We start from the raw sequence: 12,500 nt of genomic DNA, 5'->3' as shown, positions 1-12,500 counted from the left end.
TGGTTAAGATCCTACCTTCACCTCATTAAGATCCTACCTTCACCTGGTTAAGATCCTACCTTCACCTGGTTAAGATCCTACCTTCACCTCGTTAAGATCCTACCTTCACCTGGTTAAGATCCTACCTTCACCTGGTTAAGATCCTACTTTCACCTCATTAAGATCCTACCTTCACCTCATTAAGATCCTACCTTCACCTGGTTAAGATCCTACCTTCACCTGGTTAAGATCCTACTTTCACCTCATTAAGATCCTACCTTCACCTCATTAAGATCCTACCTTCACCTCGTTAAGATCCTACTTTCACGTGGTTAAGATCCTACTTTCACCTCATTAAGATCCTACCTTCACCTGGTTAAGATCCTACCTTCACCTCATTAAGATCCTACTTTCACCTGGTTAAGATCCTACTTTCACCTGGTTAAGATCCTACCTTCACCTGGTTAAGATCCTACTTTCACCTGGTTAAGATCCTACCTTCACCTGGTTAATATCCTACCTTCACTTCGTTAACATCCTACCTTCACCTGGTTAAGATCATACCTTCACCTCGTGAAGATCCTACCTTCACCTGGTTAACATCCTACCTTCACCTCGTGAAGATCCTACCTTCACCTGGTTAATATCCTACCTTCACCTCGTTAACATCCTACCTTTACCTGGTTAAGATCATACCTTCACCTCCTTAAGATCCTAGCTTCACCTGGTTATTCCCTTAACCACACGTAGAGATGAAACCTGTGTGTGTGTGTGTGTGTCAGATGAAGGTGGAGGGGGTTCAGGAGGACACGGGCTTGATCTCTGGCGCCGACCCTGGCTCGGCTGAGCGCTGCATGTCCCGCCTCCTCAGCGCCGTTGAGAGCGAGCTGCAGGCCGGCCGGGAGAAGGGCGATCCGACGGAGCGGGAGCTGAGAGTGACGCTGGAGGACGCCGAGCTGTGGAGGAAGTTTGAGCACATCACCAACGAGATGATCGTCACCAAGAATGGACGGTAACCGTGACAACCGACTTTACAGGGCCATGGCTGTCCAAAACAAGTGTTTCCCTTGTTTGTTTGTCCTACCTGTAAGTCCTAATGTGAGTCTGCCTGTGAGTCCTACCTGTAAGTCCTAATGTGAGTCTGCCTGTGAGTCCTACCTGTGAGTCTGCCTGTGAGTCCTACCTGTGAGTCCTACCTGTGAGTCTGCCTGTGAGTCCTACCTGTGAGTCCTACCTGTGAGTCTGCCTGTGAGTCCTACCTGTGAGTCTCCCTGTGAGTCCTACCTGTGAGTCCTACCTATGAGTCTCCCTGAGAGTCCTACCTGTGAGTCCTACCTGTGAGTCTGCCTGTGAGTCCTACCTGTGAGTCCCACCTGTGAGTCCTACCTGTGAGTCTGCCTGTGAGTCCTACCTGTGAGTCCTACCTGTGAGTCCCACCTGTGAGTCCTACCTGTGAGTCTCCCTGTGAGTCCTACCTGTGAGTCCTACCTGTGAGTCCTACCTGTGAGTCTGCCTGTGAGTCCTACCTGTGAGTCTACCTGTGAGTCTCCCTTTGAGTCTCCCTGTGAGTCCTACCTGTGAGTCTCCCTGTGAGTCCTACCTGTGAGTCCTATCTGTGAGTCCTACCTGTGTGTCTCCCTGTGTGTCCTACCTGTGAGTCCTACCTGTGAGTCCCACCTGTGAGTCCTACCTGTGAGTCTGCCTGTGAGTCCTACCTGTGAGTCTCCCTGTGAGTCTCCCTGTGAGTCCTACCTGTGAGTCCTACCTGCGAGTCCCACCTGTGAGTCCTACCTGTGAGTCTCCCTGAGAGTCCTACCTGTGAGTCTCCCTGTGAGTCCTACCTGTGAGTCCTACCTGTGAGTCTGCCTGTGAGTCCCACCTGTGAGTCCTACCTGTGAGTCCTACCTGTGAGTCCCACCTGTGAGTCCTACCTGTGAGTCCTACCTGTGAGTCCCACCTGTGAGTCCTACCTGTTAGTCTGCCTGTGAGTCCTACCTGTGAGGCTCCCTGAGAGTCCCACCTGTGAGTCCTACCTGTGAGTCCTACCTGTGAGTTCTACCTGTGAGTCTGCCTGTGAGTCCTACCTGAGTCATACCTGTGAGTCTCCCTGAGTGTCCTACCTGTAAGTCCTACCTGTGAATCCTACCTGTGTGTCCTACCTGGGAGTCCTACCTGTGAGTCTCTCTGAGAGTCCTACCTGTAAGTCCTACCTGTGAATCCTACCTGTGAGTCCTAAGTGTGTGTCTAGCTGTGAGTCCTTTCAACTTGTCGTACCTTTGCGTCCGACCGCTGCTTCCTACCTGTGAGTCCTACCTTTAAATCCTTCATGTGAGTCCTACCTGAAAAAAGAAAAGTAAATATATAAGATTGAGTTTGTGACTTGTCAGTTTTCATGGTTTTGAAACAAGTCTTTAAATCTGAAGAATATTAAAATGTGAATTATCATAGAAATGTTTAATTAATTCACTTTATTTTACATTCGAGTCATTTTTTACTTTGTTATCTGAATATTTTTGACTCCAGAGTCACTCGTCTGTTTGGAGCCGACTGTGGATCACTGCTCCTGTTAACCAGGTTATTCATTAGTGTGTGTGTGTGTGTCTCTGTGTGTGTGTTCGCTGTGTTGACCTGCAGAGAGAAACACTCCATTCACACCTGCAGAACGCCTCTTCAGCTGCTGATGGAGAGTGTGTGTGTGTGTGTGTGTGTGTGTGTGTGTGTGTGTGTGTGTGTGTGTGTGTGTGTGTGTGTGTGTGTGTGTGTGTGTGCTCACTCGCTGATTGAAACATGAAAAACTTCAGTTATTTTTTAAATTTTTCTTTAACTGACAGTGGTTCATGTTCTTTTCTGGTTCTTTTATACTCGCCCAGCAGGTGGTACTTTAATGAAAAGCTTTAAAATGTGAAGAAACTGTAAAATATGAAAACTTATTAAACATTAAAGAATGTTAGAGCTCCATCAATGAGAGAGAAACCCTTCAAAAATCTCTGCTGTTTCCTGTTAATGAGCAACATTCACAATAAATGAAATTATCCCCGACATTAAAGGAGCAGTATGTAGCTCTGACCCCTAGTGTTTAAAATGGGTACTGCAGTATAAAGTGTCATATTTTACTTTGAAGAGAAAAGACGACTTTGTAAATACAGGAAATATTCAAATAATACACCTGTGTGTGTGTGTGTGTGTGTGTGTGTGTGTGTGTGTGTGTGTGTGTGTGTGTGTGTGTGTGTGTGTGTGTGTGTGTTACAGTCGGATGTTCCCGGTCCTGAAGGTCAGCGTCTCCGGTCTCGATCCCAGCTCCATGTACTCCTTCCTCTTGGACTTCGTGCCGGCCGACGGCTGTCGTTGGAAGTTCGTGAACGGGGAGTGGGTGGCGGCCGGTCGAGCAGAGGGGCGGGGCGAGGGGCGGGGCCACGGCGGCATCTACATCCACCCGGACTCGCCAAACTTCGGAGCTCACTGGATGAAGGCGGCCGTGACCTTCAACAAGGTCAAACTCACCAACAAGGTGAACGGAGGAGGACAGGTGAGATTACTTTTTCAAAAGTGTCATGGCGTCATATTGGCGTCCCAGTCTGTGTGGTCACATTGTGTTTCAGTGTTACGGGAGCATGTCATAGCAGGAGCTCCACACACACACACACACACACACACACACACACACACACACACACACACACACACACACACACACACACACACACACACACACACACACACACAGGGGGGGGTCACTTCGCCTCCACGACCTTCAGATTGAAGGTGCTGTGAATATTGCGGCTTGAAAACGGCGTTCTGAGGATGGTTACAGATTGATGATCAGTAATTATTGATGATGTCATCGTGTGTCAGGTGATCGTGTTTCTTTATTAATGTTCCTCCTCTTCCTCTTCATCCTCTTCCTCCTCCTCTTCCTCCTCCTCCCTCCTCCTCTTCCTCCTCCTCTTCCTCCTCCTCTTCCTCTTCCTCCTCCTCCCTCCTCCTCTTCGTCTTCCTCTTCCTCCTCCTCCCTCCTCCTCTTCCTCTTCCTCCTCCTCTTCCTCCTCCTCCCTCCTCCTCTTCCTCTTCCTCCTCCTCTTCCTCTTCCTCCTCCTCATCCCCTTCCTCCTCCTCTTCCTCATCCTCTTCCTCCTCCTCTTCCTCCTCCTCTTCCTCTTCCTCTTACTCCTCCTCTTCCTCTTCCTCCTCCTCATCCCCTTCCTCCTCCTCTTCCTCCTCCTCTTCCTCTTCCTCCTCCCTCCTCCTCCTCCTCCTCTTCCTCTTCCTCCTCCTCTTCCTCCTCCTCCTCCTCCTCTTCCTCCTCTTTGTTGACTTTGTATTTCTTCATCTTTTTCTCTTTCCTTTAATTTGTTTTCTGTTTTACCTTTTGACTCTTTCCGCTCCTCTTCTTCATCTTCATCTTCATCACTTGTTCAGAGTAACTTCTTCTTCTTCTTCTTCTTCTTCAGTCCATTATCCTCTTCTCCATATCAAGAACATCTCCTTCTTTTCATCTCCCCTCTCTCTCTCTCTCTCTCTCTCTCCTATTGTATTGGAGTGGGCGAGAGACTACCGCCTGTAATTAGCCACTTCAGTCCCTCTCCTCACTCACTTCACCTGCTCGCCCCCTCGTAACCACGGGAACAGGATAAACAGCTCTTAATTGGCCGGCGGCAGTTTAATGCACTTCCTGTCGAGAGCCGTTCACCACTCAGAGAGGCCTTCACACACACACACACACACACACACACACACTACAAAATTGGCAATAATGTTGTTTATATTTACCCCATTATCCCTGTCCAAACACACACACACACACACACACACACACACACAAACACACACACACACACGCGCGCGCAGTAATGCAGAGCTGGAACAGAGAGCTCGGCCATAATGAAATAATTGCTCAGCTTATTTGTACATTATGGTAATTATGTTTTTTACTGGGAAATTAATTTACCCATCATGCTTCAGGTGGACAAGAGAGAGCGAGGTAAACTATATTCAAACACACACACACACACACACACACACACACTCCAGTTAATGTGGGCACTGCCAGGGTAAACACACACACACACGCAGGCGGCGGGCGGAGTGGCGGGGTCAGCCAGCCTCTCATCTGAATAGAAAACAGTTTGTTTTTGTGTGTCTGCTTGGAGAGCTGTGATTGGTTAATTGGAGCTCGTTAGTGAGGGGGAGGAGGGGGGGGGGGCAACAGATGGATGAAAGAGTGTTTGGACTAAAAGACAAAGATGGCTCCACTCCACAAACTCTCAGACTCTAACTACACCTGCAGCTCATTGTTTGTTTTCCCTTCATTCAAAACTACAAAAACAAGCTTTTCAAAGTTTCACACCTGAGCTCTGCTTTACAGAGTGCAGGTGTGTGTGTGTGTGTGTGTGTCTGTCTGTGTGTGTGTGTCTGTGTGTCTATGTGTGTGTCTGTGTGTGTGTGTGTGTGTGTGTGTGTGTGTGTGTGTGTGTGTGTGTGTTAACTAACAGGTGTGTGTGTGTGTGTGTGTGTGTGTGTGTGTGTGTGTGTGTGTGTGTGTGTACGTTAACTAACAGGTGTGTGTGTGTGTGTGTGTGTGTGTGTGTGTGTGTGTGTACATTAACTAACAGGTGTGTGTGTGTACACTAACTAACAGGTGTGTGTGTACGCTAACTAACAGGTGTGTGTGTGTGTGTGTGTGTGTGTGTGTGTGTGTGTTAACTAACAGGTGTGTGTGTGTACGTTAACTAACAGGTGTGTGTGTGTGTGTGTGTGTGTACGTTAACTAACAGGTGTGTGTGTGTGTGTGTGTGTGTGTGTACGTTAACTAACAGGTGTGTGTGTGTGTGTGTGTGTGTGTGTGTACATTAACTAACAGGTGTGTGTGTGTACACTAACTAACAGGTGTGTGTGTACGCTAACTAACAGGTGTGTGTGTGTGTGTGTGTGTGTGTGTGTGTACATTAACTAACAGGTGTGTGTGTGTACGTTAACTAACAGGTGTGTGTGTGTGTGTGTGTGTGTACGTTAACTAACAGGTGTGTGTGTGTGTGTGTGTGTGTGTGTGTGTACGTTAACTAACAGGTGTGTGTGTGTGTGTGTGTGTGTGTGTGTGTGTACATTAACTAACAGGTGTGTGTGTGTACACTAACTAACAGGTGTGTGTGTACGCTAACTAACAGGTGTGTGTGTGTGTGTGTTAACTAACAGGTGTGTGTGTGTACGTTAACTAACAGGTGTGTGTGTGTGTGTGTGTGTGTGTGTACGTTAACTAACAGGTGTGTGTGTGTGTGTGTGTGTGTGTACGTTAACTAACAGGTGTGTGTGTGTGTGTGTGTGTGTGTGTGTGTACATTAACTAACAGGTGTGTGTGTGTACACTAACTAACAGGTGTGTGTGTACGCTAACTAACAGGTGTGTGTGTGTGTGTGTGTGTGTGTGTGTACACTAACTAACAGGTGTGTGTGTGTACGCTAACTAACAGGTGTGTGTGTGTACACTAACTAACAGGTGTATGTACACTAACTAACAGGTGTGTGTGTGTGTGTGTGTGTGTGTGTGTGTGTGTACGCTAACTAACAGGTGTGTGTGTACGTTAACTAACAGGTGTGTGTGTGTGTGTGTACGCTAACTAACAGGTGTATGTACACTAACTAACAGGTGTGTGTGTGTGTACACTAACTAACAGGTGTGTGTGTGTGTGTGTGTGTGTACGTTAACTAACAGGTGTGTGTGTGTGTGTGTGTGTGTGTGTACGTTAACTAACAGGTGTGTGTGTGTGTGTGTGTGTGTGTGTGTACATTAACTAACAGGTGTGTGTGTGTACACTAACTAACAGGTGTGTGTGTACGCTAACTAACAGGTGTGTGTGTGTGTGTGTGTGTGTGTGTGTGTGTACATTAACTAACAGGTGTGTGTGTGTACGTTAACTAACAGGTGTGTGTGTGTGTGTGTGTGTGTGTACGTTAACTAACAGGTGTGTGTGTGTGTGTGTGTGTGTGTGTGTGTGTGTACGTTAACTAACAGGTGTGTGTGTGTGTGTGTGTGTGTGTGTGTGTGTACATTAACTAACAGGTGTGTGTGTGTACACTAACTAACAGGTGTGTGTGTACGCTAACTAACAGGTGTGTGTGTGTGTGTGTTAACTAACAGGTGTGTGTGTGTACGTTAACTAACAGGTGTGTGTGTGTGTGTGTGTGTGTGTGTACGTTAACTAACAGGTGTGTGTGTGTGTGTGTGTGTGTGTACGTTAACTAACAGGTGTGTGTGTGTGTGTGTGTGTGTGTGTGTGTGTACATTAACTAACAGGTGTGTGTGTGTACACTAACTAACAGGTGTGTGTGTACGCTAACTAACAGGTGTGTGTGTGTGTGTGTGTGTGTGTGTGTACACTAACTAACAGGTGTGTGTGTGTACGCTAACTAACAGGTGTGTGTGTGTACACTAACTAACAGGTGTATGTACACTAACTAACAGGTGTGTGTGTGTGTGTGTGTGTGTGTGTGTGTGTGTGTACGCTAACTAACAGGTGTGTGTGTGTGTGTGTGTGTGTGTGTACACACTAACTAACAGGTGTGTGTGTACGTTAACTAACAGGTGTGTGTGTGTGTGTGTACGCTAACTAACAGGTGTATGTACACTAACTAACAGGTGTGTGTGTGTGTACACTAACTAACAGGTGTGTGTGTGTACAGTAACTAACAGGTGTGTGTGTGTACGCTAGCTAACAGGTGTGTGTGTACAGTAACTAACAGGTGTGTGTGTACAGTAACTAACAGGTGTGTGTGTGTACGCTAACTAACAGGTGTGTGTGTACAGTAACTAACAGGTGTGTGTGTGTACACTAACTAACAGGTGTGTGTGTACACTAACTAACAGGTGTGTGTGTACGCTAACTAACAGGTGTGTGTGTGTACACTAACTAACAGGTGTGTGTGTACACTAACTAACAGGTGTGTGTGTGTGTGTACACTAACTAACAGGTGTGTATATATGACCAGGTGTGACCAGGTATGACTTGGTGTGACCAGGTGTAAACAGGTATAAACAGGTGTAAACAGGTGTGACCAGGTGTAAACAGGTGTAAACAGGTGTGACCAGGTGTAAACAGGTGTGACCAGGTGTAAACAGGTGTAAACAGGTATGACCAGGTGTAAACAGATGTAAACAGGTGTGACCAGGTGTAAACAGGTGTAAACAGGTGTGACCAGGTGCAAACAGGTGTAAACAGGTATGACCAGGTGTAAACAGGTATGACCAGGTGTAAACAGGTATGACCAGGTGTAAACAGGTATGACCAGGTGTAAACAGGTGTAACCAGGTGTGACCAGGTGTAAACAGGTGTAAACAGGTGTGACCAGGTGTAAACAGGTGTAAACAGGTGTGACCAGGTGTAAACGGGTGTAAACAGGTATGACCAGGTGTAAACAGATGTAAACAGGTGTAAACAGGTGTGACCAGGTGTAAACAGGTGTGACCAGGTGTAAACAGGTGTAAACAGGTGTAAACAGGTGTGACCAGGTGTAAACAGGTATGACCAGGTGTAAACAGGTATGACCAGGTGTAAACAGGTGTGACCAGGTGTAAACAGGTATGACCAGGTGTAAACAGGTGTGACCAGGTGTAAACAGGTATGACCAGGTGTAAACAGGTGTAAACAGGTATGACCAGGTGTAAACAGGTATGACCAGGTGTAAACAGGTATGACCAGGTGTAAACAGGTGTAAACAGGTATGACCAGGTGTAAACAGGTATGACCAGGTGTAAACAGGTATGACCAGGTGTAAACAGGTGTAAACAGGTATGACCAGGTGTAAACAGGTGTAAACAGGTATGACCAGGTGTAAACAGGTGTAAACAGGTATGACCAGGTGTAAACAGGTATGACCAGGTGTAAACAGGTGTAACCAGGTGTGACCAGGTGTAAACAGGTGTGACCAGGTGTAAACAGGTGTAAACAGGTGTGACCAGGTGTAAACAGGTGTAAACAGGTGTGACCAGGTGTAAACAGGTGTGACCAGGTGTAAACAGGTATGACCAGGTGTAAACAGCTGTAAACAGGTGTGACCAGGTGTGTGTGTCTCTGGTTTCAGATCATGTTGAACTCTCTCCATAAGTACGAGCCTCAGCTCCACATCGTGTGCGTCGGCTCTCGCCATCGACTCGTCTCTAACGTGTCCTTCAAAGAGACTCAGTTCATCGCTGTGACGGCCTATCAGAACGAGGAGGTACACACACACACACACACACACACACACACACACACACACACACCTCACGTCTCTATCAGGTCTTAAATGTATTTATTCTTCTGTGTTTTAATTTGTGCAGATCACAGCTCTGAAGATCAAATACAACCCGTTTGCTAAAGCTTTCCTGGACGCCAAAGAGCGGTATGACACCAACACTGAGCTGTGTGTGTGTGTGTGTGTGTGTGTGTGTGTGTGTGTGTGTGTGTGTGTGTGTGTGTGTGTGTGTGTGTGTGTGTGTGTGTGTGTGTGTGTGTGTGGTGTGTGTTGCCAGATGAATGACAGTGAGGTGTGTAATCAGTCAGGTATCAGACACTTAGCCTTTAGCATTTCTCACCAGGATACTAGAGGAAGTTAGCGTTAGCAGCAGTGATTAGAGAGTCATTACGAGCTGCTCAGAGCTAAGGTGTGAAGTGACATACACACACACACACACACAGGTTGTGTTCTGACAGCGTTTCATTTGTCCTCCTCAGGAACCCAGGTGGGCGGGGCTTGTCAGAGACGCTGGAGAGTCGTGCTGGGATTCAGCCGTGTGAGTCTGAAGTTTTAAATTCTCTTTTGTTTTTTTTAACGACTGACAAACTGAACTGCAGTGTGTGTGTGTGTGTGTGTGTGTGTGTGTGTGTCAGGCTGGTCGCTCTGCTCAGCCGGAGGGGGCGGAGCTTTTCCCTATGGCAGCGGCCTCCCTCTGACGTCACATCATCACCACGGTTACAAGCACCACGGTTACCCCGGGCGACACACACCTTACCCCGCCGCCTACCTGCCACACCGCTCACACTCCACAGGTAACCGTGTGTGTGTGTGTGTGTGTGTGTGTGTGTGTGTGTGTCCATTTAACATTACCACACTGACAAACAAACATTTACATGAAATATGTTTTAATGGCGTGTTTGTGGCGTGTTTGTGGCGTGTTTGTGGCGTCAGTGTGTTTGTCTGAAGGCGTTCAGGTGTTATCAGACGGATGGAGTAGCTCCTCCCCTCGCCCCGCCTCCTCCTCCTCAGTCTCCACCTCCCTCCCTCTGACCAGCAGCGCTGCTCCCTCACAGCCTCCTCCTCACAGCTCCAGGTGAGGCCCCGCCCATCACCTTATATGGGCAATTTAACACAACAAGCAGGTGTAATCCCAAATGTGTGTGTGTGTGTGTGTGTGTGTGTGTGTTCAGTCAGTTTCCCTGTCTGTGGACGGTTGGATGCGGTGAGCTAAGCCCCTCCCACTCCCCTTGCACCGCTCTCCACGGGCCAATCAACAGCGAGGGTCTCCTGCAACCTCCCAATCATGGCAGAGTGGGCGGAGCTGGATGGGCAGCTGGCCCCACCCACTCATTCTGAATCACGTCTGAAAGGATCCTGACGAGGATCTTTGCATGATGTGTGTGTGCTGACGTTTGGTGTAGAAACCTCCATCTTTCCATCTTGTCCTGAGGGGTCAAAGGTCAAACCTTCATCTTTCCATCCTGTCCTGAGGGGTCAAAGGTCAAACCTCCCTCTTGGCGTGTAAATATTGATCTGTACCATTAAATGAAAGCACAGAGACTCATATTTGATCCAGTCACATTAAAGAGTTTAAATAAATGTTCCCCGTCTGCTCGTCGTCTCTCACTCTGAGATCTTTGACGTTACTTTGAGATGGAGACAGAAGAAGAGACCGTTTCCTGTCTGAATCATCAATAATGTTTCTCACATGCAGCAGTCTCCGTTATGTGCAGCGATGCGTCTGAAAGAATGATGAATAGAGATTAAAACAAAGTGGACTTTGATGTGTTGTGTAAATTCGATATTGTTAATTTATCTGTTTTGTTTTTCAGTGCATGTTCTCTTTGTGTTTCATGTTTGACTCTAAGATGAAATAAAATTATTAAATCATTAATAAACTTCTCATTTCATTATTTCAAATAAAAAATATAAATTCACAGTTTTTATTTATTGTTTGTCGTTGATCAAATAAATAGCATAAATAAAGTTTATTAAATGTGTTTCTTCAAACCCAATTCAGTAATAACTAAAGTTCAGAATCACCTGATTAGTTTAATAAAATGTGACTATATATTTTAAAACTTCTTAATTATTCAGAAATAATCTATAAAGTCTTTTTTATTTTTTTATTTATTCGTTTTTCGGCCCGTTTATTCAAATTAGCTGCTGTACAGTTCATTTCGGCAGGTGGCGGTAATAAGCCTGAAAGCTGAGTAAGAACCGCCGTGAAACGGAAAACGAAGAAGAAGAAGCGTAACCCGGATGTTGTAACGAGTGGCGGTTAGCATCACAGACAAACTGAACTGTTTTCTCTCTTAATGTTCTGACACTGGACGGGTTGTTTTCTTTCTATTTTAAGGTATTTTAATATTGTTTAAATACTTTTATATTCATGTGTCTGTTTTGTCTCCGTTTTAAGGACGAGAAGAGAAAATACTGCGCAGTGTTGTAACAACGAGTTAGCATGCTAACAGGGTCTCTGCTAACAGGGTCCTGCTAACAGGGTCTCTGCTGAGGCAATGAAGTAAAAGTTAAAACTGTTTTGATTTTTAATGATATTAATAATATATTAAGAGATAAAGTTATAGTTCAGAGTTTTTATATCATTTTAATCCAAATATCTGTCGGTTATTCTGTTTTTAAATGTTCTGTCTCTAAATAAATAATAATAATAATTATTATTATTATTATTGTATTATTATAATTATTATAATAATAATTTATTATTAATATTTGTATTATTATTATTAATATTTTTATAATTATTATAATTATTAATATTTTTATCATTATTTTATTATCATTATTAATATTATTATTTATTATTATTATTATTATTATTTTTATTATTATTGTAATAATAATTATTATTATTATTTATTATTATTAATATTTTATAATTATTATAATTATTAATATTATTATCATTATTTTATTATCATTATTAATATTATTATTTATTATTATTATTATTATTTTTTATTATTATTATTATAATAATAATAATAATTATTTATTATAATTATTATTATTTATTATTATTATAATTATTATTTATTATTATTATTTTCTGACTCTGAAGATGACTTTATAATAAGATTCTCATTTAATGCTTCATATCAGTTAGAGCTCGAGGATTTTATTTAAGTTTTAACATTTTCACTAAACTCCGTCTCTAATGAATCTTAAACATGTTGAATACTTTAAAACTTCTTAAAACGAAATAATCTGTTTTTTAATAACCAATAGAAGTCAAAAGTACAAAAACTTCAGATTGGCATTAAACATTCCAGGTCTGAATGTTAAAGGTCCAAT

The 12,500-nt window shown here is 44.4% G+C and overlaps 2 protein-coding genes across 3 annotated transcripts in view; both read left to right on the top strand.

Moving 5' to 3' along the window:
- Positions 1–11,083, top strand: part of tbx19 (T-box transcription factor 19) — a 12,542-nt gene extending 1,459 nt beyond the window's left edge. The window contains exons 2-9 of one of the 2 annotated variants that reach the window (XM_061032243.1): positions 762–991; positions 3,229–3,505; positions 9,051–9,185; positions 9,289–9,350; positions 9,683–9,741; positions 9,839–9,997; positions 10,137–10,278; positions 10,376–11,083. In XM_061032243.1, coding sequence (XP_060888226.1) covers positions 762–991; positions 3,229–3,505; positions 9,051–9,185; positions 9,289–9,350; positions 9,683–9,741; positions 9,839–9,997; positions 10,137–10,278; positions 10,376–10,541 — 1,230 coding nt within the window. In that variant the 3' untranslated portion in view covers positions 10,542–11,083. Of the gene's footprint in view, positions 1–632; positions 992–3,228; positions 3,506–9,050; positions 9,186–9,288; positions 9,351–9,682; positions 9,742–9,838; positions 9,998–10,136; positions 10,279–10,375 lie in introns of those variants that run through there. The other variant, XM_061032242.1, reaches the window with a different exon arrangement.
- Positions 11,084–11,430: 347 nt separating this feature from the next.
- Positions 11,431–12,500, top strand: part of pcid2 (PCI domain containing 2) — an 8,365-nt gene continuing 7,295 nt past the window's right edge. Inside the window, exon 1 of the mRNA XM_061032251.1 lies at positions 11,431–11,544. The gene's annotated coding sequence lies outside the window, so the exon portion shown is untranslated. The remainder of the gene's footprint in view (positions 11,545–12,500) is intronic.

Source organism: Labrus mixtus, chromosome 24 (assembly GCF_963584025.1).
Source record: "Labrus mixtus chromosome 24, fLabMix1.1, whole genome shotgun sequence".
NCBI classification, from domain to species: Eukaryota; Metazoa; Chordata; class Actinopteri; order Labriformes; family Labridae; genus Labrus; species Labrus mixtus.
The sequence above is the reverse complement of the archived record's forward strand: the minus strand, read 5'-3'. Positions and strand labels throughout refer to the sequence as shown.